Source organism: Heliangelus exortis, chromosome 6, assembly GCF_036169615.1.
Source record: "Heliangelus exortis chromosome 6, bHelExo1.hap1, whole genome shotgun sequence".
Classification (NCBI taxonomy): Eukaryota; Metazoa; Chordata; class Aves; order Apodiformes; family Trochilidae; genus Heliangelus; species Heliangelus exortis.
This window is the reverse complement of record NC_092427.1, coordinates 22,950,018-22,973,915: the sequence shown is the minus strand read 5'-3', so window position 1 is coordinate 22,973,915 and position 23,898 is coordinate 22,950,018. Positions and strand designations below refer to the sequence as shown.

At 40.2% G+C, this 23,898-nt stretch overlaps 1 protein-coding gene across 5 annotated transcripts in view; it reads left to right on the top strand.

Annotated features, from left to right (window-relative positions):
- ITPRID2 (ITPR interacting domain containing 2) overlaps positions 1–23,898 on the top strand; it is a 62,449-nt gene that overhangs the window by 32,898 nt on the left and 5,653 nt on the right. For 4 of the 5 annotated variants that reach the window (XM_071747195.1, XM_071747194.1, XM_071747193.1 and 1 more), the window contains exons 9-17: positions 726–1,420; positions 5,060–5,132; positions 11,452–11,543; positions 14,593–15,816; positions 17,740–17,820; positions 18,198–18,325; positions 19,348–19,498; positions 20,621–20,686; positions 21,374–21,787. In XM_071747195.1, coding sequence (XP_071603296.1) covers positions 726–1,420; positions 5,060–5,132; positions 11,452–11,543; positions 14,593–15,816; positions 17,740–17,820; positions 18,198–18,325; positions 19,348–19,498; positions 20,621–20,686; positions 21,374–21,787 — 2,924 coding nt within the window. Of the gene's footprint in view, positions 1–725; positions 1,421–5,059; positions 5,133–11,451; positions 11,544–14,592; positions 15,817–17,739; positions 17,821–18,197; positions 18,326–19,294; positions 19,319–19,347; positions 19,499–20,620; positions 20,687–21,373; positions 21,788–23,898 lie in introns of those variants that run through there. The other variant, XM_071747196.1, reaches the window with a different exon arrangement.

Genomic DNA, 23,898 nt, shown 5'->3' with positions numbered 1-23,898 from the left:
CCTGCACATGAGGGAAAGGGATTTATATTGGGGAAGGGGCATGAAAGACATCCCATAAGATAGATTGCCTTCTGTTTTCCATCATTCTTGCTTCTTGCTCGTAAGCTTGTCACCTATACCTTTAGAGCACTGGAAAAAATAGCAATATAGGTCTCTTTTTGTGTTTTTGAATATCTAGGTGGGATTTTTGAAATCTGTCAGCAATGACCTACTTCTGTAGTTGTTGAAATCTGAGCCAGTATTTCTATTGACTTGGACAGGAACTTTGTTAGGTCAGTAATGAGTGTTGCTGAAATGAGGGCATAGCTGAAATGTCCTCTTGTAGCTGCAGATGGAGAGAGCGATACAAGTAACCCTTTTCTTTCTAGTGCTCTGTGAATTAACTTGCACTGATTAACTGTGCCCCTTTTTTACTTTGTGAAAGCATTGCTTGCTGCTCTCCTTGAACAACTACCACACACTCTTGCAAAGGTTTCTTTCCATTTTTTTCATACTGTGTGATACGACTCTTGTTAGTGCTCAGTCAGCCTTTGGGACCCTTTATAAGTAGGAAGAGAAATGGTTATAGGGTGTGCACAGGTTATGATAAAAGTTCCCTCTTCAGATATGAAGAAAAAACTCTCTCTCAGAATTCAAGCCATTGCATAGTGACAGATCAACAGGTCTGGGATGTGATGACAGCAAACTTCCTCATAAACTCTACCTCATGTTTTATTCCTGTGCAGGTCGTTTCCGTCAGATTGAAGTGCTTACTACTGTGGCCAATGCTTTTTCTTCTTTGTATTCTCAAGTGTCTGGGACTCCTTTGCAGAAAATTGGTAGTATGAATTCAGTGTCTTCTAGCAAAGAGGCATCCAGCCCTCCCCCTTTAAATCGCAGCAATACAGCCAGTCGGTTAATGAAGACCTTGTCTAAGCTCAATCTGTGTGGGACACAGCAAGCCGATGGTAGTGGCTGCTCAACTCCTTCACCAGTTGAAAAAGGAAAAAGTCCAGCTGAAGCAGTGAATGAGGACAATGATGTTCAAAGTGAATCTAAGTTACCAAAATATTCTAAAAAGAAAGACTCACCCTCTTTTTTGGCTACCGTAAAAGAGGAGTTTGTCGGTAGTCAGACAAATGCCGTGGACACACGTGGACTTGAAAACCTTCCCCCTGGGTCTGATGATAAGCAAGAAGGTAGTGTGCCTCCAGCAGATGTGCAGAGCAGCATGTTGGCAGGTGCCCAGGATAGACTGTGTGAAGAGTCTGGTCTTTTGAACTTGCCAGGCTTCAGCAGCAGTTCCAATACATCCAACAGCAGCGCCTCAACACAACGGCTGCTTGCAGCATCACCAGGGAGAGACCCCTGTGCTCTCCTTGCAAACCCATCCATAATGAATCTATTGCTGCAGCAGAAGGACTCCTTTGAGATGGAAGAGGTAGGTGGAGATGGATGACTTTGTTTTTGCATGCAGTTTACATAACTTGTGGGCGGCCAGGAGAGGAATGTTCCCTCCTGTCTAGCTGACAGTGTTTTCTCCAAGGAATACTTTAAATGCTCTGAGCGATAGGACAGTTGTCTCTCTCTTGGTTGGCTGCTCTAATTGCTCTTCTTAATTAAATAACTTGGTAGTGCTGCTGATGTTGTTCCTGAGAGTCAGCAGGGAAGTCCTTTTTTTCACCAAGCTCAGGTAATTGCAGTTACTGGCAAAACTGCTAGGAACTTCTCCTGTGGAAATAGGTCTTGGTTAGACTTTGTGTATAAAAACCTTTGGTTTTCTATTTTTACTTGCCTTAAACTGCTAATTGGAAGTCATTCTTTTTGTTGCCTAAAAGTGAAGACAGTTTATGAGTTGATATGGGTTAAAGATAAATTTGTGGATGAATCAAGAATGCTGTTGCATGAAAGGGAAAGGGACTATCTAAGGTGAGATGTTAGTCTTTTGCAACTTTTGGTTTTGATGACAATCTACTATATGTTGATTTGTTTTTTCTCTGGAAATTGGCACACTGGGAGTGACTGTTTGATGTGCCTTTGGCAATGGCTTAGTTACAAATTCTGTGCTATCTGGTTTTTAATATCTTCATAAAGACATATATCCATTTTTTTTATTGGTAACTGTACCAAAGGGATTTTCATTCCCAGGTTCCTGTAAGAGCTTTGTTTATTAGGCTTGTAGATGTGCAGCCTACACATTCAAGAATGTGATTTTTGCATAAACTCACACCTTGAATTGTAAGATCTATCTTATATTAGTAGCTGGTTTTGTGGACACATTTTGAAGTGGCTTTTGTTAACAGCTGAGCAGTTAACTTTTTTGCCTATGTTAAATAGGAAGAATGAAGGACTGTGATTTCACTGGAGAAATGAGCAAAGGAAGCAAGTGAATATAAAACCCCCAGACTTTACAGCAAATGATGAAGTGATGGTTTAGTATATACCATGTCTAGTGTCATTTTGTCATTACAGGTTCTTCTAGATCAGCTGGTATTATAGCTGAGGGCAGTCATTACAATGATCCAGTTGAGAGGGGAAAAAGAAACCTAGTGTATCTTCATTTTTTTTATTTCTCCTGTCATAGTTTTCAACTGGATAATTTTCTGGGTCCAGTTTGTTGTGTAGCTGCACGGATGTTTGCATTGGCACAGTGGGAAGGGTCTGAGTGGCACTGCATTTTGCTTCTTGATAGTTGGACTGGTTTCACAGGAGAAATATTTTTTTGTGTGTGTGTTCTTGGGCAAAATTAAATCTACTGATTAAAAATAGAAGAAAAAGAATTGGAATTGTCCTTCAAAGTAATTTGGACTGTAAAGGGTTATGACATGAAGAAGTGTTGCTGAATTATGCACAAGCCCATTGTGATGCATTTGTGAAGTCTTGGTTGACACACTTTGCAATGATTCCAGTGCATAAACACAGCTGTTTTGGCAAGACAACATGCAACGTGGGATGGGATTGTGGTGAATTTTTGTTTACACAATAGAACATATACGTATCAACTGCCTTCAGATCCCTGGGAGGGAGGGATTTGGTTTTGTTGAAGAAACTTTAGAACAATACCTGGCAGTGTGATTTTATTTTTGTGCGTCTCTAAGCAGGGCATAACGAACAATAAACTGTATTAGAAACAGTGAAAATAACTCCTCCTCCCATTTTCCCAGCTTGGTTTGGAGTGCATTCATACACACAAGAAAGATGACAGATATATCAAGGAAGCTCTTTCCATGCTCACAAGTGCCTCGGAGGTTTGAGCGCCCTTCGGAAGTCTGTGGCTGTGAAGATAGCTGGTGCAGGAGTGAGTCAGGACAGGATTTCCCCCAAACACCCGCTCATAGGGGGGCAGATAGAGCCCTGAAGGTCATTTACCAGCATCAGTATTGGCTGCAGGGACGGGGCAGGAGAGGGGAGTGCTGCTCTGCACTCGTCCAACTGCGCCGTGCTGCAGACACAGCCAGGATGCTGTCTCCCAGCCAAGGACAGGAGGCGGGGAGTAGTTAGATGAGAAGAGGCCTCGGTGTTGGGAGGCTGCAAATTTAGCCATCGGAAACTGGGAGGTGTAACAGAATCAAGATACCTTTCCTGGAAGGCCAGATGGATCTAAGGGCTGTAAGATTGCTTGCTGTTCTTTTTTTTTATTATTATTTTATTTTCTCTTTTAAAATTTTTTCTTTATTTTTAAAAAAAGGTTCTTTCCTGAAACTTAATTGATGAGCCCCTTCTCCCTGGCACTGAGACAAAATAAGCACTTACCTCTTTGGTACAGCCTTCATCTCCCAGAGGAACAGAAGCTTTCTGATTTATTGTGCAAGTGTAATGAGTAATGCTGTTCACCTATTAATGGGGAAAAGTTCAGGCCAAGCACCTCTCAAAACCCTTGTAATTAAGAAAATGCACTCTTGTGGCTGATAGACGCTATATCATTGCAAATAGAGATTCTTTAGCCAAATACTGATTTGGGCTTAAACCCACCAGTTTTGTGCTTTTTTTTTTTTTTTTTTTTTTTTGTGCTTTTGCATTTTTAAGTAGATCAGAAGTGGAGATGAAAATTTCCTTGCCTGGTAATTTTGAAATGAGACAGGAAGCCTGTTGGAGGAAAGAGTTGAGGGTGTTGGATTGGTGTCTGGATCGTGTTTGTAGTCTTAACTGTGAACCAGTAGAATTTTTTCTGTGGCACGCAGAAGAGAAAACATATTCTAGTTTTTGAACAAAACAAAGGCCTCCCTGTTGTGATTTTAGGCATATTCTTTTTATTGTTTGAACAGTTGACTGAGAACTGCTTTCTTAATAATTCTGTGTTTCATATAGTGATTAAGTAATAGGATTAATTTTCAGGTAATCTTTAATTTCCCAGTTGAAATTTTCATGGCTCTGAAAATATTATCTTCCTCTTTTGTACTGGAAGACACAAGAAGTATTTCCATAAGCAGTGGTATGGTGAAGTCTGGACTAGTTTCTGGCACAGTCTGAGTTGTTTTGGAAGATTGGTGGCTTATGGGAAATGGTTGGTTGGGCAGCAGATGACGATCCTTATGTGCTGACCTCTTGATAGATTTTTCTAAATGTATTTTGCATGTTCTCTTTATTCAAACGAGGGGCTAAGAGCGCTCAAGGGAAAAGACAGTTATGTAAAGGTGGGCAAAGGTGTTTTCACACCATTATTTCAGTCTTTCTTCAATGAGAAACAGAGAACTCTTAAGCAGTGTCACAGAGTGTGATTTCCTGATCTTTTTGCAAGATGAATGTAACAGGAGGGGATCCCTGCACTGTGAGTGAGAGATGCTGCCAAAGAACCATCCTATGGGAGCATTGCTGAGTACCTGATGAAATAATACTTTGGTTCAAGGAGATAGGATTTGCTCCCTCAGTCATTGTGGGCTGTTGGACTGGAGAAAAAACCACCACCAACAAAGAGCAAAACAAACAAACAAAACCCAACCAAAACCAAATCCAAACCAATCAAACAACAACAGAATCCCTGCAAAAACCTGCATGTGCAGAGCATATCACTTGCACACTCTTAAGGATATTAATGTATTCCAGTTGGCCTGACAAAATATTAATCTCCTCTTCCTGACAGATCCAGAGTACAGAGGGGGATCTATCACACATTCCAGCTTCTCACCAGCTGGCAGTGACTAAGTCAAGAAAAGGTGAGTAAACTTCAGCTCCCAGGAGACAGGAGTCTGCTGTGTGTCCTTCCCTTCCTGAAATGTGGATTCACATATATAAAATTTCTAAAATTGCTTTTCTCTTTAGAAAGAAAGAGTATCTGAGTTTCTTTTTCATCTGTATCACAGGACATTACTACAAAGAGATGACCAAATTACAGACAAGACAACAGCTCTTTAACCTCACTGGCTGTTTGCACTTTTGTAGAATTGATGATAGCTCAGAGGAACTTAAATGTTAATTCACACTGTATGAGATTTTTTTCCTTGTCAGATCCTGTAATTTAAGATACGCATTTAAACTAAAATTATACTGTTTTAAACCTAAATTGCATGACACAGAAAGCTTTTTCCTATGCACCACTGCTCCATCTGCAGGCTGGCTGCACAGAAGACTGTTGTCTCTGTGCCCATGTGGAAATTGTAGTCCTTCACGTGGCAAACTCTATGCACAGGGTTTTGATGGCACACTTAGTTTGTGCTTTCATCTCAAATTCTTATGTACAAATTTTACAACTTGGGAGGAGGACTAGGCTGATCTAGGTTAGTTTTGTGATTGTTACTGTGTGAAACGGTGGCACGTAGAGCCTTTTCTACCTGCTAAGTGTAATTAAAGCAAAACCAGAGCTTTTTTCACTTTGTGAGATGTTTAGCTGCAATGCAACATCTTGGTGAAACATGAGTAGCACCTCTAGATGCTCAAGAGAGTCAGAAAAACTGTCTCAAGAAACACAGGTCATCCTATCTACCTTTTAGCAAAGGAGCTGACAGTCTTGTGAGCTGTCAGTTGAGTTGCTTTAGCATGGTTGAGAATGCTCTAGACGAAACACTGCAGGTTAGTGCCTGGTTATTAGCAATAGCTTGTTCTACTATCTCAGCAGTGTTTAGCACAGCACAGCATAACACTTGCTAGTCTTCCTCTGTTACCTACAGGCCACCAAGAAGGATGGCCAGAAGCTGCATCTATTACAGTGCCCAGCATTTCTCCCCTGGCTGTTCTTGGTTCATGCTTATGATTACATTCAATTCATGATTATATGCTTTACATGATTGTGTGTATAGAGAGACACCCGTTACAGGTCAGGTCTCTTGTTTCTTGGGTTCAGCAGTTTAAGAAAGAGCTGTTCATACAAGAACAACCTAAGGAACCAGGGCCTCCAATCAGGGAGGAGAAAAATACAATTTTTCATCTTCTTAACTGCTAATTTTGTATTTGATGTTTCCAGTAGCTATCTTACTCTCTTCTTTCTCCGTGCAAGGAAAACTAAAAGTCAGGTGGTTCTTGTGTGTACCTGCTGGAAGGTACCAGCAGTTCTAGAAGTGGGTGTTCAGTGTGGCAGAAACAGGGCTTGCTGGCTCACTCTTCCAAGCTACTATGTCCCACCTGCTTCTGAATACACATGGCATTTAGTTGTCATATAAGTATTGTTTAGAGTTCTATATGAATTTTCTAGCAAGAATGTCAATGCAGATGATAAACCTGCCTGTTTGCTTTACATTAGTCTGGGACTAACATTGTCTTTCACCTGAAAGATATGGAAAGATTAGAATTTTGTTCTTTCAGTAAAAGTGCGAAGAGAAAGCATTGGGTGAAGAACTTACCCAAAACATTAAAAACCAATAGTCAATGTTTTTTTCACAAGTTGTCCAACATGAAGCAGTATAGTGGCCTCTTTTTTCAGAGAGCAGGTGCTCACTAAGTTTGAAGACATCCATAGTTATTGGTCATTTATTGAAAATGCTGCCCATTGTGTCCAAATCTAAAATGCCGCTCTCACTAGAGGTAGGATCAGCATGAAACTCAAGCACCAATTTTCCTTCACAATGAGATTTTAGTTGATGATCCTCATGCAGACCCATCTCTTTCCTTGATTGGCTCTAGAGTACATAAAATCCCATAAGCAAAAAATTGTTCCAAATGAGTGCTTCCCCTGAAGGAATAAATTTGTACCCTTTTTCATATACAGGTATTTCTGTGCCACTTAGCAGGGATAGTGCTGTTCAATACACAACATTAAAAACCTTGCAATTTTATTTCACTTCTATAGAAAGGGCTGTGGATTCTCTGACGTTTACAATGGTTTGGAAGAAATTTTAAGAGTATCTATAATAAGATGTGAAGTATTTGAAACTAAGATTCTCTACTGTAAGTCTGGAGACTCTTAAGATATGCATGAAGAACACTGAGTTTACTCATTCTTAGGCTCCCCATCAAAGCATCTTTCTCATTTCAGAGTACATTTGTTTATAAGTGGTAAGCATAGATTTTCAAAGTAGCTTACAAATTGTTGCTTTGCTATAGTATTGTATGTGTTTGTTAAACATGTCATGGGGGATACAGAGAATTCTGTATTATATTGACTAGCTAGATGTACTTCTTAGGTTGTGTCTTCCAAATGGTACTAAATGCTACTAAAATGTCCCAAACTATTCCTTGTTGTTGCAAACCTCAAATGTAAATGTATTTTTGTGCAAGAATGAAAAGCTTCAGTTGCTTTGCATTGTAAACACACAGTGCTGCTAAATGTCCACTATAAAAAAAAACAACACTTATTGTGAAGTTATCTGGAAGGAAAGTTTTTTAGTAGGAAAACAAATTTCTTCCTGACATATTTATACAGCAGCACCTTCCATTCCAAAAATTACCAATAAACAGGGTAAATATAGGTACAATGTGTAGAGAACAAAGTATTCTTGAGGCATTGTACTTTGTGAATGTCTAATTGCTGACATCAGTGGCTCTGTGAATTTTTGAATAGCTGCAGCCTATTTCTTTTAAGGCCTCTGTCATTGATAATCAAAAGCAGTTATTCATTTTGAGAATTTAGTTCTTAAAAGTAAAGAAATCACATCATCAGCATTTCCTGTCATTAATATATTGTTGCATTTATAGCTCTTTGTGGGTGTAGCTCTACAGAACATTGGAGATGGAGGAGTGAGAAGAAAATATTTGGAACAGATTATGTGGGAGTCTGTGCCTAATAGTCCAGAAGCTAGGGAATACTCAGGGACTCTGGTGTTTCTGCAGCTGGGTTTCCTACTGTGTTGATTTTTGCAGTGCTGGGCTGCAGGGTGCAATGAGTATGAGATGTCTGGGGCAGCAGATCTTTAATTGCATAATGGAACACTTTATAACCAAGTTGGGAATGTCAGTTTATTAATGATGACATGAAATACAAAGTGCATGAGAGCTTTGCCAGTTCTGCAGATAAAAAAAAAAAAAAAAAAAAAAAAAAAAAAAAAAAAAAAAAAAAAAGGATATTCCTACAGCTTCCCAAGCAGTTTGCACATATTTCTCTTCCTTTTCTGTGTGAGCATTTCAGTGACACAGCAAGTGTAAGACAGGTACCTGATGGGACTGTTTGGACTGGTGAGACTGAATTCATTGGTAGCTAAATATTATTTTACAATAGATTAATTATTCTCTTACTGTGTAATGATTCTCTGATAAGTCTGTGCTCTCATGTTTTCTTAATCACAGACCTGTTTCTTCGTCATCTGTTCTCATTTAGAACTTTGTCATCTTATTTGATAGATTTCTGAATACCCATATTTCACTGGCATGTTTTCAGTGCCTAAATATATTTTGTTGTTTTTTTTAATACAGCTTAAAACAATAAACCAAGGGTCACTTTCATTTGTGCTCTATTTAACTGGGACATGAGTTTGATTGTTCCTTCTGCATTTGTTCATCTTGGCTGGTTCATTTTCCCACACTTTCCTTATTATGCTGCCTCTGCCCTTCTTGCAGTAGTTCAGAAAGTTTCCTCTCTGTAGTGTTGATAATAACTTTGGTACTCAGGGTCAGCATCGTGTGGTGACCTTTCTGTGGAAGGGATGGTTGCTGTAATCAGGAAAGGCAGGGTAAGGATTAACTCCAGGTTAGCCCCTACAACTCAGTGTTCGTTGCTGAGTTTTCTCCATTCAAGGTGAAGAGAGAAGAGCCGTGTCTCGTCACAGCCTCCTTCTCTTGTCACAGCCTCCTTCTCTAAATACTCTCCAGTGCCAGAAGGCATTTTAGTCTAGATTTGAATGTAACTCCTTAGCTTTAAAAAAAAAAAAAGTTTTTGTGCTTTCCTATTCTCTGCTTCAATCGGAGACACCCAAGTGCCATAGAGCAGGCTGTACATCTGAATCAGTAGTTGACAAAGAGGGTGGATACCACTATGTATTGGTATATCCCAATATACCAGTTGGTATTTCCAGTCATTGTAGAGCCAAACCTTATTATTATTTCACTACTGAAGTAGTAGAGATTCCTGTTCTTACTGCATTTACACAGTAGTGGTACAGTGGAGAACTCTTAGAACTTGGAAGAGACAAGGGTAGGGTGTGGGACAAGACCACTTGATTGGCAGTATCTGTAAGGCAAGGCTGTCAAAGCATGTGCATAAGTAACAAATGTTACAGAAAATTATCTAAAACACTTTAGCAAAAGTGTCTCTGAGTAGACCAAGAATGATTTGAGGAGACATATATACATATATATTTATATAAAATATATAAATGTTCGTTTAAGGCTTTTTATATGTATAGCTGAAAAGGAAGTATTTTACTGAAAAGGAAATAGATGGGCAGAAATAAAGAAAAAAAATTATTATTGAGCAGTAATAAAATTCATGCACGTGAAACCAAATGCCGTCACATACACTGGTGAATAGCTTTATCTGAACTGATTGGAATCTCTCCTCAGTGGCTAAAGCATTCACCAGTAGTGCTTTTCCTTTGAAATGTTCTTACTAAGTGAAAAAGAGACAGAGAGGAGGCCAAAGCAGGTAACTGTTTACCCTGGGGGAGGTTGCAGCTTCCCATGAACCTCAGTTGTAGTGGCAACCTGTTAATTGCACACTTTTTCATCTGTAATCATTGTATTGGGGGGTTAGTAAGTCCAGTTCTCAGGGAAGTAATTTCTATTGTCTTTACCAGGAGCTGGGTGGAGATGTGTTTCTTGAGGTAGAAAAGCTGTTTATCATTGCAGGATATGGTGGCTACCATGATAACAGAACAGCAGCACAATTCTAAAGGCACTCCCTAGAAGCTGTGTGCAATCACTGATACAGAAGTCTAATGGGCAGTTTGCCTCTCCTGGTGTACACAAACTTCTGTGCCTGTGCAGGCTTTTATTTCTCCCTTAGTGAAATGTTCATAAAAATGAATACTAAAAAGAAAAAAAAAAAAAAAAAGGCAGTTCTGAATATCCAAGAGTTTCAAAACAGTTTTCATAATGCATTCCAATGCATTGAGCTATGAACTGGGATTAATTTATATGATGACAGTTAAGTGGTTGAAAGAATGTGGGGCAAAATTCTGCCCTGAGCCTCTAAGATGACAGTGAGCTCTCACCCAGAGGTGACAAGGAGGTGGCAGGGGTCTGGGGGCAAGAGGCTGCTGTGGTCTCATCCCATTCTCCAAGCTTTTACACCCCTGCTGAGAACCAGAGGGGAGAAAGAAATGGTTGTTGCCCAGTCTGCCATCCGACTAAGCAAAATGTTTATGGTGTTGTAAGGAAACCCCCATCACTGGTGCCTCCTGAGTCTAGCAGGGAAAAATGTACATGCAGTGCTGTTCTGCAGAGCTGCTGAGATCTCTGTGAAAAGCAGCTTTGTGGCTATGATGCTTGTGCCAGAGGAAGCCACTCCTAGGCAGCAGTGAGGATTTTAGAGTCTCTTCAGGCTATTTTAACACTTACCTAATGTAAATAGAGATGAACAAGCAAGAGGATCTTATCTTTCCTGTGTCAAATGAGGGCTGGGAATGTGCTTTGGCAGATTGCCTGTTGATGTGTCAGAGATGTTTTGTATTTGTCCATCTAATCAGTGGAAGGCCATCTCTAGTAGTTCTCCCAAGTCCTGCACATCACCCTCTCTGCCCAGGTGATGCTGTTCTCCTCAGTACCTGGGGTGGGGGTGTAGGCTGGCGGGAGCCATCTCCTTTATCTCCATGATCAGGAGGGATGGCAAATCTGTATGTGTCAATGCAAAAGCAACTGTTCCACTGCCTGCGTGTGAATTAACAAGTGTTTAAGTTTCATGGAAGGAAAACTCCAACGGCAGCAACATCTGCTGAATGGAACTTGAAAAGGAACTGTGTTTTTACAAGTAGGGCTTTGCATGAGAAGAGGTTTTGCTCGGAACAAGAAAGCTATTTCTCTGCAGTTGTTCAAAATGGAACTTGAAAAGGAATTGTGTTATCCACTTAGCGTTACTTTGATGTAAAAGGAAAGCACATATTGAATGTGACTGAGCTAGGAAGGCTGTGATTTGTAAAGTAATTATGGTTAGGTTTTGCTTGTTTTAAACAGATCAGCTGTTACGGTCTGCGAGTCAGCACTCTGACAGCAGTGGCTTCGCTGAGGACTCCTCCACAGATTGCTCTCCATTTAATCAGCTTCAGGTAAGGTTCCCATACTGTCATTGGAATATTACCAATTATTGTGGAAAAATAGGGAACTTAGCAGAGCAGGAGGGATGTTCATGTTTGACTGCTATCATGGCCGTCAGTCTTGATCCTATAAAATTTACCATTTTCAGAGCTAGACTTGCTGAGTCCATTACAGAAATGTGTTAAAATTTGAAGCCCTCGCTGATAAAATAATCTGGGTATACTTGGGCCTGGAATAAGTTCAGCATGTCCTGTTAGCTGTTTCTGGTGTATCTTTTCTCAGTGACTGAGCCTGCAGAATTGTAGTCCTTTTGTCTCATGACTGCAGTGGGTAGAGATTATGAAAGATTATAACATTTCTGCTGATCGTTTCATTTCTTGTATCATTTTTGCCTTGCCATTTTTTTAGTTAGCAGCTGACAGAATGTGAAAACAATTTCAAACTATCTTTACTGTGAAGGTATACTAATATTTAGTTGATCTTGAGCTGTCACCATCTTTCTTCTTCCAGTTCCTTTGATCTCGGTCCCAGAAATTGCTGTGATACTGGGCAGAAACTGTATATTTTAGGGGAGGCTTTTTTTCCAGCATGGTTTTCAGGTGTCAGCTCCACGCAGGCGTTTACTCAGTGTTGAACTTATATTTAGAAGAGGTGTTCTCTTGGCTCTCCTCAACTTTCCACACAGTATAGCCATGATTTGGTTGGCCTATCAATCATCTGGTGAAAACTCTTGAGATGGATGCTGCCCTCAAGCTATTGGTTTGATCTCTGAGACCTAAGCCACAGTCCAGAGAAATACAAAGATGAGATTCTGGGTATCACCAGTAATTTTGTTTGTGTGGCTTGCAGCTGCTGAACATTTTTTTTTTTTTTAAATATGCTATTGTATGGTTTTTTCCTTGTATACCAAAAGTTTTAAAAGCTGTTTGGAACTTACTTGGAATTAATTCCCACTGTACTCGTCCATTAATGTTGCTTTTTTTGTTTTGGTTCTTGTATTCTGGTATTGGTATTTTGGTACTGGTACTGGTGCTTTCCAGTTTAGTAGTTTTTAGATTATTTTTCTAACCTGAAAAGCAAGACAGTGCTAGTCTTTGTGTCCCCCTTATGCATCAGCTTACACTTTTAAGAGCAAAAGAGTGAATAAAGGAAATGATGACCCTGAGTCTCTGTAAGGAGAGCAATAGTCTGAAATACTGGTTCTGCTCTCTACCAAACTGGGATTGCACTGAAGTTTACAGGCATATTAGAAAATCTCACAGATTAGAGTTACTCACTCCTGATCCTTATATTGGTTGCAACATGATTCTGGGTCAGTTAAAAGCATGTTGCAACTAAGTGCCCCTTCACTAGAAGATTGGTGGGGTTTATTTGTGTTGGCTGTAAAGGAATCAGATTTTTCTACTTTCTGTTACGCTATTCTGAAAGAATGCATTGAGAATGCACGAGGTTTGTACTATTAAGTTGCTACTCTCTTTTCTTCCACCTTTGCTGCTCTGTTCAGACCAAGTGCTGAGCTGAATTTAGAAGATACTTGGGGAATTGAGAACTTGGCAGCTCATGAGGAGAACCTGTATAAAGATGAAGGGGATGGAGCAGGGTGTACAGTCTCTCTTAAAAGTCTGGTTAGTTAGTGCCATCTACTGTTAAACAACTGACCATAGCCACCACAGAATTCTCCTGAAACTCAGGAGAAAACTCAAAAACTGGAACTCTATTTTCTCTTCTGCCTAACATGCAAACTAAAGATTTCTAAGGGAGTATTTGACATTATGATGGGATATTCTGCAGGGGAGTTTCATGTTACCAAAGAAGCTATGAGAATTCTCCCTCAAAGTTGACTTGTAAGTGAGCAGTGTGATAGAGGATTAGAGACACAGATATGCGTACATGTAGCACTTTTAATTTCACCTAGACATTACAATCTTTTGTTCTTTTAATACGTTTGACTTGAAGAGCATCTGAACCTGCACAGTCTTTCATACTAAATCTTGGCTGTGCCAGTGAGTGCAGTGTTAATTGCTTTAAAGCGTGACCTTCATGAGTGAAATTTTCTTCTAGATGCTTAGAGAAGGAGCTCTTGCCTGAGATACACCATGAGTAATCTCTCTAGAAGGAACTAATAGTTAGTATCCTTGTGGCACTGAGAGCTGCAGACATTAGAGGTGGGGAAAGCTTTAAATTTCTAGCTCATACATCAGCTGTGGTAAACTTGCAAGACTGTACTTGATACCAAGAAAATGAAAATGTCCAGTTGTAAATATAGCAGTCAATCAGGCCAGCCTAAGGAATCTGCTATTCAATCCAGAGATCTCTTTCTTTTCCTTTCTAATAGATGCTTTTCTTGCTATTTGTTACCTATTAAATTAGCAGCTTCTTCATACGTGTGCTGTGCTTTAAACTGTGATTTAGAATGAAAAGGGAAGAAGTATCAGGAGAAAGGATGGAAGGATGGGGTGATAGTACTGAATGCAGTCTTCAATAGAGATTAGCAGCCTGATGTGAGATTCTCAGTCTCAGACAATTCTGTGACTTAAAACAGGCCCAGTGTATGGGCAGACTGGTTTTGTCCTGAGGCACTACCTACACTACAGTCTGCAGTTCTCCTTGCTCCTCTCTATGCATTCCCTCAGATCACCCTGCTTTTCAGAGATGACTGTAAACTTTCTGTTTGGGGGAATGAAGTCATCCTCTACCCTGTATCCCTTTTGCAATCAATACTTACAATTTTACTATTTTACTCTTTTACTCTGCTACCACTTCTATTCTTCTGACAATAAAAAATTTATTGTCAAATCAGACAAATGTGTGAAAGTTTTCTTCAATTTTTTAAATTTTCAACATCTCTTTTTGGTGTCATACTTAAACATGTTTCTAACCTGTGTGATACTGTGGTTTCCTGGCTTTTCTTCACTCTTCTTCTTGCCCGCTAACTGCATTATTCTTCTTCCCACCTTAATTTCTAATGAATATGTACTTGGACTCTTAGCTTGCCTTCTGAGAAGTCAGCAGCTGAGTATCTTGTGTGTTTACCCCATCGCTGGCTTGTGTCTTTCCTAGGTTCAGGAGTCTTTGCAGGGCATGGGAAGCAGTGCTGACAGCTGTGACAGTGAGACAACCGTGACATCACACAGCGAGGAACAGAAAACGCCAATAGTCAAGGAACAGCCTTGTTTCAATAAGTTTGAGGAAGAAGAGGAAGATGATGATGATGATGATGATGATGATGATGAAGAGGATATTATCTCTCAGGTAGAGAGATGGAAGGTAGAGTCACCTTCTGATAACAGAATGAACGAAGCTAGAAAAATTATTGACTCTGAAACTGAACAAAATCAAGGAGGAGAAAGTAAGTCACATTGTATGTCAGAGACAGTTCAAGGAGAGGTCAGCTCTAAAGAGGAAGACATTTCCCGTGAGCAAAAAGACTCAGAGCTGCTGGAGGAAGGCAGTGTATTTGAATTTCCTCAGTACCACACACACCATATCCTCAAGTCGATGGAGTCTCTGGAAGGTGGCAGCTCCTCCCCATCATCCATGGATAGGGTCCATGTGGCTTTGCAAAGGGCCGAAATGAGGATCATCAGCACAGCTGATGGTAGGGCCGGACGCACTCTGCTCAAGTCAAAAGATCTCCTGAGGAAGCAGAGACTCTGGTTTGCTGAATCGGGCTATCCTCTGCGGCGCTCTCAGTCTCTTCCAACTGCATTGCTGAACCCCGTGAAAGTGGTGTCCTCTGTCAATGTCCAGTTAACTCCAGGGAAAGAGACTCTGTGCAGTCCTCCTTCATTCACCTACAAGTACACCCATGGGGAGGAAGACAAGACAGCAGCATCTGAGGATGACAGAAGTGAGGGTGGGGCAGCTTCTAGCCAGCCAGCGTGCAAATCCACGCTGTTCATTGCGCCTTCATCCTCCAAAAAAGAAGTGCCCCAGACTGTGCCCGGCAGGCTGTCTGAAGAGCCCAGTCCCACCAGGGTGCTGAGCTGCCCGCTGCATACGCCGGCCCAGATGTCCCAGTCAACGTGTTCCCTCCACTCCCTCCCTGCCGAGTGGCAGGAGAGACCACTCTGTGAGCACGTGAGGACACTGAGCACCCACAGCGTCCCAAGCATCTCCGGCTCCTCTTTTGGCAGCTTGCTTTCCCCCTTCAGCTGTCCCTTCTCTCCAAGGCACTCTGGATTTCCTCATCGATCCCATGCCATCAACCCCCCCTCCACTGTGGAAATGCAGCTGCGCAGGGTCCTGCACGACATCCGCAACTCGCTGCAGAACCTCTCACAGGTAAGAGGAAAACAAATTTTTACCTTGTCCAAAGGGGCTTTGTATTTTATCCTTATACAAGAAGAATGTTAATCTGAATATTCCTTTGCATAGTGCTGCAGATCAGGAAAAAATGACGTTTTGTGCAGGTTTGATTTGCTGCTGCTTTGGGATCTTCTGCTTAAAGCGGCAAATTATCTCTACAGTGAGCCACTGTTTTTGCATTTAATTTTTGTTGCAGTTGACACAGATTGATTTGTATTTTTTTTTAAACTCTAACGGATATTCTTGGGTGGGAGGGAAGAACAGGGTACTCTTATCAACTATTATTTTAAAGTTATAGTCATTAGGTTTAGATTTGAAAATAGATATGGATAGTCCTTTAACCTCTCTCTTGCCTTTTACAGCCTTCCCATCCAGCTGATAGAAATTTACATTTTCATTGCAAATCCTATGGCTTCACTAATGATGTCAGTTTTCTTTTGCCACTTAGCAAAACCAGGAGGTTGGTGCAGTCTGACTTTGGCTGTATCAGGCAGCCTTGCCTGTCTTACTGAGCTTGGGAATTGGGACACAGCTCTGCAGTGGAAAGCTGCCATCAAATGTGCTTTAAGTCGCCCATTGCCCGGGTAGTGGCCTGGGAATAAGTGTTTGCAGAATTTAACCTTTGTAAAATTTCCTCTTGGGAACCAGTTGTAGCCTTGATATGTGTAAGGCTGCAATGTGCAAACAGCCCTTTTATCACTTGCACCATGCTCACTAAACCTGCTGAAGAAGTCTCTGCATTACATATGGAGCTCATGCTCAAGCTGGTTCAACTGAAAAAATGAAATTGATATTGGAGGGGATAAAAATGCCTCTTAGACCACTTGTTCTACTTCCAGTGTAATTGGTCTAAAGTAGTTCTATCATGGGACTTGGTCTCTTGTTAAAAAGGTTTGTATGAAAGTATCTTGTTTAGAGCATACAGTTCCTTGGTGCTACTTTTCTGCTTTTTCTACACCCACAGTTTGTCACACCACTAAAGAAAAAGTTGAGGTGTTTCAAACACATCGTTCTGTTTTTAGGAAGGAATCAAGAGCAGTAGATACATTTCTGATAGAACAGGGAACAGTGAAAATTGGGAGAGAAAAAAAAGAACACATTCCCTTGATGCAATCATGTTTGAGCCAAACTACTCTGGATGAATGGACATGCTTCAAATTTTCCATGATGTGTCAATAGTCCTTTGAATTCTTTCAAATTTATATTGAACAAGCTCTCTGCTTCACATTTGAAAAGGTGAATGGTTTTGCCATTTCAACTGTTCTTTGTTGTGCCATGTCTCCACATGTAATAACCACTGAATTTTGTGTGGTTGCTCCATGAGTTGATGCAACATACAAATACAAACTCTTCAGCACATTGGAAGTTTCATTGGAGATCATTAGCATGCCATTAGAGGTCTTTGGCTGTAGGCAATATAGTGAGAGTAAAAAACAAAATCAATAAAAACCCCTCAAACTAAGAACTGAGCAAAACCCTACACAGATGAAACTTTGATCATGATTTGCATATGGGACACTGTTGAGTTTGCTTACTTGTGTGATCCAAGTTGTTCATTTTGTCATTACCTAGGACAATTGGGACTACTGGGTTTTCAGGCATAAAGTGCTTCGTGGATAAAAACTTAGGCTTATCCTACCTACTATGTCAGAAAGCATTAATTTGTTTTTTCACATGGAATACATTTGCATCAGAGAGCTTTGGTGCACATGCTTCATTTAAGGGCTGGCACTGCCATTTTGTGAGGTTTCCTTTTCCTCTTGCAATATTTACATTGGTAGCAGAAATCACAAGGTTGTGTTTTAACCATGGCTGTTTTTGGAGCATCTGCGTGTTTGAGATGAGTTCATAAAGGGCATTTCTGATGTTCTCATTTCAAATCATTTGCTTCTTCCCTAGTACCCAGTGATGAGGGGTCAAGATCTTTCAGTGGCTGCCAGTTACACTACTCAGAGATCATCCATTCTACCTCTCTATGAAGTAAGTGACCCTGTACACACAGTGGTTCTTAGTCAAAGTAAAATACAAGGAAACATCCTAAATGTGCCATAGATTTTGCTAACTTTTGACAGTTCCTTGTCTGTGTTTTCAAGAGATAATGGATGACTCCACCCTGCAAGTAATGTTAAAAAGGAATTAATCTAAACAATGAAAATGTTTTAATATATTTACTTGTATGATACATTTGAAAATCCTGTTTTCTTGAGTTACTGTGAGTTCACAGCATGCAGCCTCTGTAGTTTACTGAAGATGCTGAGGTTCTGCTTTACTCAAAGTGCACAACTGAGCAAATGTGATTATAGGATAAAGACTTATTTAATTTTTTTATGTAATGCATTATTTTATCTTATTTCTAGAATACTTTCCAGGAGCTGCAAGTGGTGAGGCGAAATCTAAACTTATTTAGAACCCAAATGATGGATTTGGAATTGACTATGTTACGTCAACAGACAACAGTTTATCAGCACATGACAGAGGAGGAGAGGTAAAATGATCTTTTTTAAAAAAAAAAAAAAAGAGAGCAAAATACTCTGCAAATATTTCAGTAAATATGTCACTGCCCTGGAAACTGGAGCAAAAAACCCTATTATTTCCAATTTGAAGCTGAATTTTTGCAAAAACTTACTTGGTCTCTTTCTTCATTCTTGTGTCTTTTCCTCTTTGTTTCTTCTAATCTGTGCTTATCATTAACTGATGTATTTTTTCTTCGTATTTTCTCCTAAGTGATTTTACAGCTGAGGATTTTAAGGACTTTAATCATAGAATACTTGAACATAGGATACTGGGGGGAAAAATCTTAAAGATTTTCAGCTTTGATTTTATTTATTTATTTATTTAGTTAGTTCCTCTACAGTTTGTAGGTGTAATAGAAAATGAACATTATAGCAGGTTACAGGTGATAAGGATATTCTGGCTCTGTATGTTTGTGTTCACCATGAGCTACAGCACCAACTGATCTGGAACAATTTTCAAAACTGCTTATGTGTTCACTTCAGCTGAGTCAGCTGTTTTCTGATCACTTTACAAGTAATCATGTTTGAAACCAGTTGGCTGCCTTAGGCAATGGCATCCTCACCAAAAATGTGGCTGGGACTGCTTGGAAATCTAGAACCATGCAGGAGAAGTAATGATCACTGTGTCGCTCTATGATTTTTGTTGTTACTGGTCTTAAATTAGATTTGATTAGAAATACATATAAATGCCGATTTCTTCTGCTTGCATGTATTTAAGAATTTAAAAGTAACATTTTTGGAGAGTGCTCTGTGATTACCATGTTTAGTTTTCTCCATGAAGTAATACATATTTTCTGTAAATGGAGAAAGACTTGTTCTGTCTAGGAGTTTAGCTTATTTTTTCAGGAAAGAGGAATTTTCTGTATTCCAATTTGAATTCCTCCGCATGGAATCCTTTTCTCATGTAACTGTGCTGCTCACTTCCCCCTTTGTGTGTGCAGCTGAGTGCACTGAATACCCTTCCTTGTTCTTTTTTGTGATGGCCTTGCTGTAGATATGAAGCAGATCAGCTACAGAGCTTGAGGAAGTCTGTCCGAATGGAGCTGCAGGAGTTAGAGATGCAGTTAGAAGAACGTTTGCTGGTGTTGGAAGACCAGCTGAGAAGCCTGCACATGTCTTCACCTTACACACCTCAGACTCACATAGTAAGTGTGACTTTTGCAGCAACATCATGTGTTTTCTCATTGTAATGTTAATAACTTATAACTGTTAAAACTCTTGTGATGGGATGGTATCTGGGGAATCCAATTATGCTGTGTGTATTTTCAGAGGTCGTATCTTGTTATTTTCAGTAAGTTTTTTTGTCTTGGGGTAAAGATGTGTGACTAGAGGGACTTTCTTGCTGTTAATATGTATCAATACATAGCTTCTTGTTTTTTATGTCAGATTTCAGACCTCTTCCATCAGTGCTATGCTCTTCTCTTCATCACCCTGAAATCTCAGTTTTGGTACATGTAGTGCTCATGTCTGAAATCTTATCAAATAGCAATGGCAATGGTCTTTTTTGGACTTTTCCTGCACTGATTTTTTTCCCTTGTAAAATGCAGACAGAGAATGAGAAATATACAGTGTTTGTCTCCCAAGAAATGGGGTGTGCTTCCCCTCTAGCTCTACCAATCTATGGAACAAAAAAAAACCCACAGGAAAATCAAGCTGTCATCTTAATTTTTTTCCTTCATCACCTTTTGTAGTTCCTTCAGATGAATGTGTGGCTCCATGACAAACAGTGGGAGAAGCTCTGCTCCCACAGACACTCCCAAGAACAAGAGGGTGGATAAGAAAAGACAGTTCCATATGTTTATTGGTGGCATGGAGATACACTTTCTCCTTTGTGCTCAGCAGGAGACTGTTCCTCTTTGTTCTGATGCAACTCTGTCATCAGCCAAACAAAAGAAGCACAGATGAAGTATCATATGTTCTTCCTGGGTTTCATTCCTCCTTCTTAGTGAGTCCTCTTCTGTAGAAGCAGCACAAGCAGTAGCCACATATTCATCTTCAGTATTTTATCATGGGGAAAAAAACCCTGAAACCTAAGAGCATGAAAATATGTTAGTACTCTGATACCAAGCCAAACTTGCATTCTTTGAACCGTATAAATATCTTTTTACTAGTAAATCCTTTTGTAGAAGAGAGCCAGCTTTAGAAGTCTGAAGTAAACTTTCTCCGGTCATCTTTGCTTCCTGTTTCTTAGACTTAGTATGTTTATGTATTGGGTTCTGGCAGTGCTAAAAAAATCCTGAATGTATAAACTTGACTTAATTTTTCAGGGTATGTATGGAAGCAGAAGTGCTGACAACCTGTCATGTCCTTCTCCATTGAATGTCATTGAACCAGTAAGTAATTGTGTTCTGTATCTTTTACTAAGAAAAGACCCAGGAAGGGATTTCTTTAAAGAGGATTCAGGAGATTCACATAATCTTGGAACTCCTCTTCTCACTTGAGTAGTCCTGTCAAGACCAGCTGCTGTTCCTTAAGCAAAGTTAACTATAGATTTAAGTGGCTGTGAAGCCTTGCTTGTTTTTAATAGGAATGTGCAGAAGTGAGGTGTTTCCTTTTAGTTGATATGACTGTGGTGAGTTTTGCAGGGAAAAGGATTTCTCATTTTTCTGTACATTTTATGCTAGGAGTCCTCTGTAAGCTCCTGAACCACTGGAAACAAGGATTTCACAGACTGCAGAAAGAAAAGAACAAAATTAAATTGTTTTAGCCAAGAAAAAGAGAATCAAGCCTTTACGTTTGCCTCTCTGAATTGCTCTGGCAGTGTGCATCCCTGTTGCAAAAGTCAGTGGCTTGGGGAGCTGCCGTAATTCATATTTATGTTGGCTTTCAAAAAAGTCCATTTATTTTTATGATCCTCTTTGTTGCAATCATAAAGGCAAACCATATATATATTTTATAGCTGTATTTGTCACATGAAAGGAATGAGTGAGTGATTGAATAAATAACAAGAAAGCATAGTTGTGTCTGTTTGTGACTTTTTAATGTGCTTATTCAGAGCTGTTTCCTTTTTGAATCCTTAGGTCTCTGAACTTATTCGAGAGCAGTCATTTCTGAAGTCTGAACTGGGTTTAGAACTGGGAGATCTTGGACTGGAAGCTCTCCAAGCAGAGGGTACAGAGTCTGTATTCTCCCATGGACAATCAGATTCCTCTTCAGTGTGCTCTGGTCACACAGGTAGAAAAGCTGGTGTTGGATCCTCTGAATTGACAGGAAAGTCTAAGAGTCAAAACAAGAAATTGTACCGAGCCTCTGTTGCCTTAACACCAACTCCCCCAGTGAGAGCAGGTGCTGGACAGCAGGTGGAAAGTTCTGAGGAGCTTGATGTCTCCAAGCCAGAGGTGGAGCACAAACTTGAAAAAGCCCCTCTTATGCCTTCAGTTGATGAAATCCACAAAAGCATGGAGCAGGAGGAGCTGCAGCAAGTCATACGGGAGGTAAGGAGGGAGGGGCTGAGATTTGAGATGTTTGAACAGTGTTCACTGAGACCTGAAGACAGGCTATCTGGTTTTCTTTGCCCTTTCAAGCTAAGTCTCCATACTGTTACTGTCCTATTTCTAAAGGCTCAGAGCTTGTTGCTAGATGATAAAGCTGCAGTTGTATTCTTGTGCATATAAATTAATAGCTAGTTACCTCTGTAAGTCTGAGGGAGAAAGAATTTGCTATCTCTACTACTGGTTTAAGCAGCATGATTTCAGATTTCCAAGTGAAAATTTATGTTTGTCTGCTAAAATGCCAGGTTGGAGTCAATTTGTTTGAAATACTGTTTCTGAAATGACTCTATAGAAAATGGTAAAAATACTTTCCCAGTTCCTATACTCCAAACCACTATTGGCAGTCAATAAAAGTGAAGGGTGATTGGTTGTTTTTCTTGTGGGCCAGGTTAAAAAAATGGACTAAAACTGAATGTTTTGTTAGCGGCTTGACAGAAAGCCATATGGCTTTCCCTATTATAAATAGGAAAAGGAAGAAAAAGAAACTTCTTGCTCTGAAAAGCAGTGCCTATGAGAAAGTGGAGTGAGCTGCTACTGTGAGTACGCAGCAGAAGGGATTGAGAACCTGTGGGTTTTGTTCCCTCTCCTTTACTTTGCATTTAGCTGGGGGTTACTGTCCCTTAGCCTTTAGCTCATCCCTTGAAGCTTTGGGATGGCTTCTGTAAACCTCTTGAAAGGCCAGGAGGGGTATCAGGCTCAGGAATGTACAACAGGTCAGGCTGTAATGCTGTGGTACCATCCAGGTCTGCTTGTTTTGAGGCTGTAACTGGATCCAGTTTTGCCTTAGCTTTGTTTTTAAAACAGATGAGAGGCAGGCCACTTATCTTACCATAAAACATCAACTGTGATTCCAGAGACATCTTTGGTCATGCCTTCACCTCTCTTCTCTCAGTGCATAAAGAGGCAGGGTACTGGGCCATCCTGTTACTCATTATCTGACCACAAGACTCTGCTGTGTCTCTTTAAAAAGCAGAGGTCCTTTTTCGACTGACTCACTGTGGCCTTTCCTACGCACTTTACCACAGTGGGGTTTGCGAAGGAGTAGAGCATTACTAAGGAGAATTCTGATGGAACATGATTGCTGGAAGCATATGAAGATACTTTTTTTAGATTTGGGTAATTCTATAAATAACCACAGCTGAGAGGACAGAGTAATGCATAGCCCTGAGCATTAACAGTGCATGAACTGCTGGTTTTAGAAGATGCAGTTTGGTAGTGAGGTGAAATGGAGACCAGCTTTCAATAAGTAGCCTGACAATGCTGAATAGTGCTTCGCCCCACTAGAATAATTTGGATGAGTTATAGAAAGTGGAATTATCCTGTGGTTGAAAGGGTACCACAGTCATCTCTCAGCAAGGTATCACCAGACAAACAACCCTCATCATTCTGTGCTCAGCATTAGGAACCAAACACCTTCTGGCCATCATGGACCTTTACAGTCAAGCTTGAGATGCTACAAATTTACACCTCTCATTTTAAAGCAAAGAAATCCATGAGGCAGGGTGGCAAGTGTAAGATTGTTAAATGTCTCTCCCCCTGCCACTCTCATGCTGCCATCTTCCCTAAAGTAGCTGGAGTGAAGTTGAAAGCAGTCTTAGGAAACACCTCGTTTTGGAGATGTCATAAAGTATTGCCAGACATTCCGAATTCTCTCTCTCTGGTCCATTTATTTCCCTCCATCCCTTTTAAAGGGATTGTCTACTGCTCAAAGAAGACTTGCACATGAGATATTTATTATGCCTTGCACTTTGCTGCTGATTCTGAAGGCAGGCTTTTGCATTTCTGCCTTTTCCAGCCTTATTGTGAAAACCTGCATGTCAGAGGAGTGGTGTCATGGCGTGGGGTTGCTAAAGGACAAACTGAGAGGAGGAGGCGAGAGCTGTAATACAAATATACTGAAAAGCACTGGGGACAATATAAGGGAGCTGGAGTCAAAGTACAAAGTTATTTCACTCAATATTTTCTCTGAGGATAGCCTGTGTGAAAGTTCCTCTTTAACTTCATTAATTGATAGTAAATAAAGATGTGTATTCTTTGCACAGAGATTGTTCTCT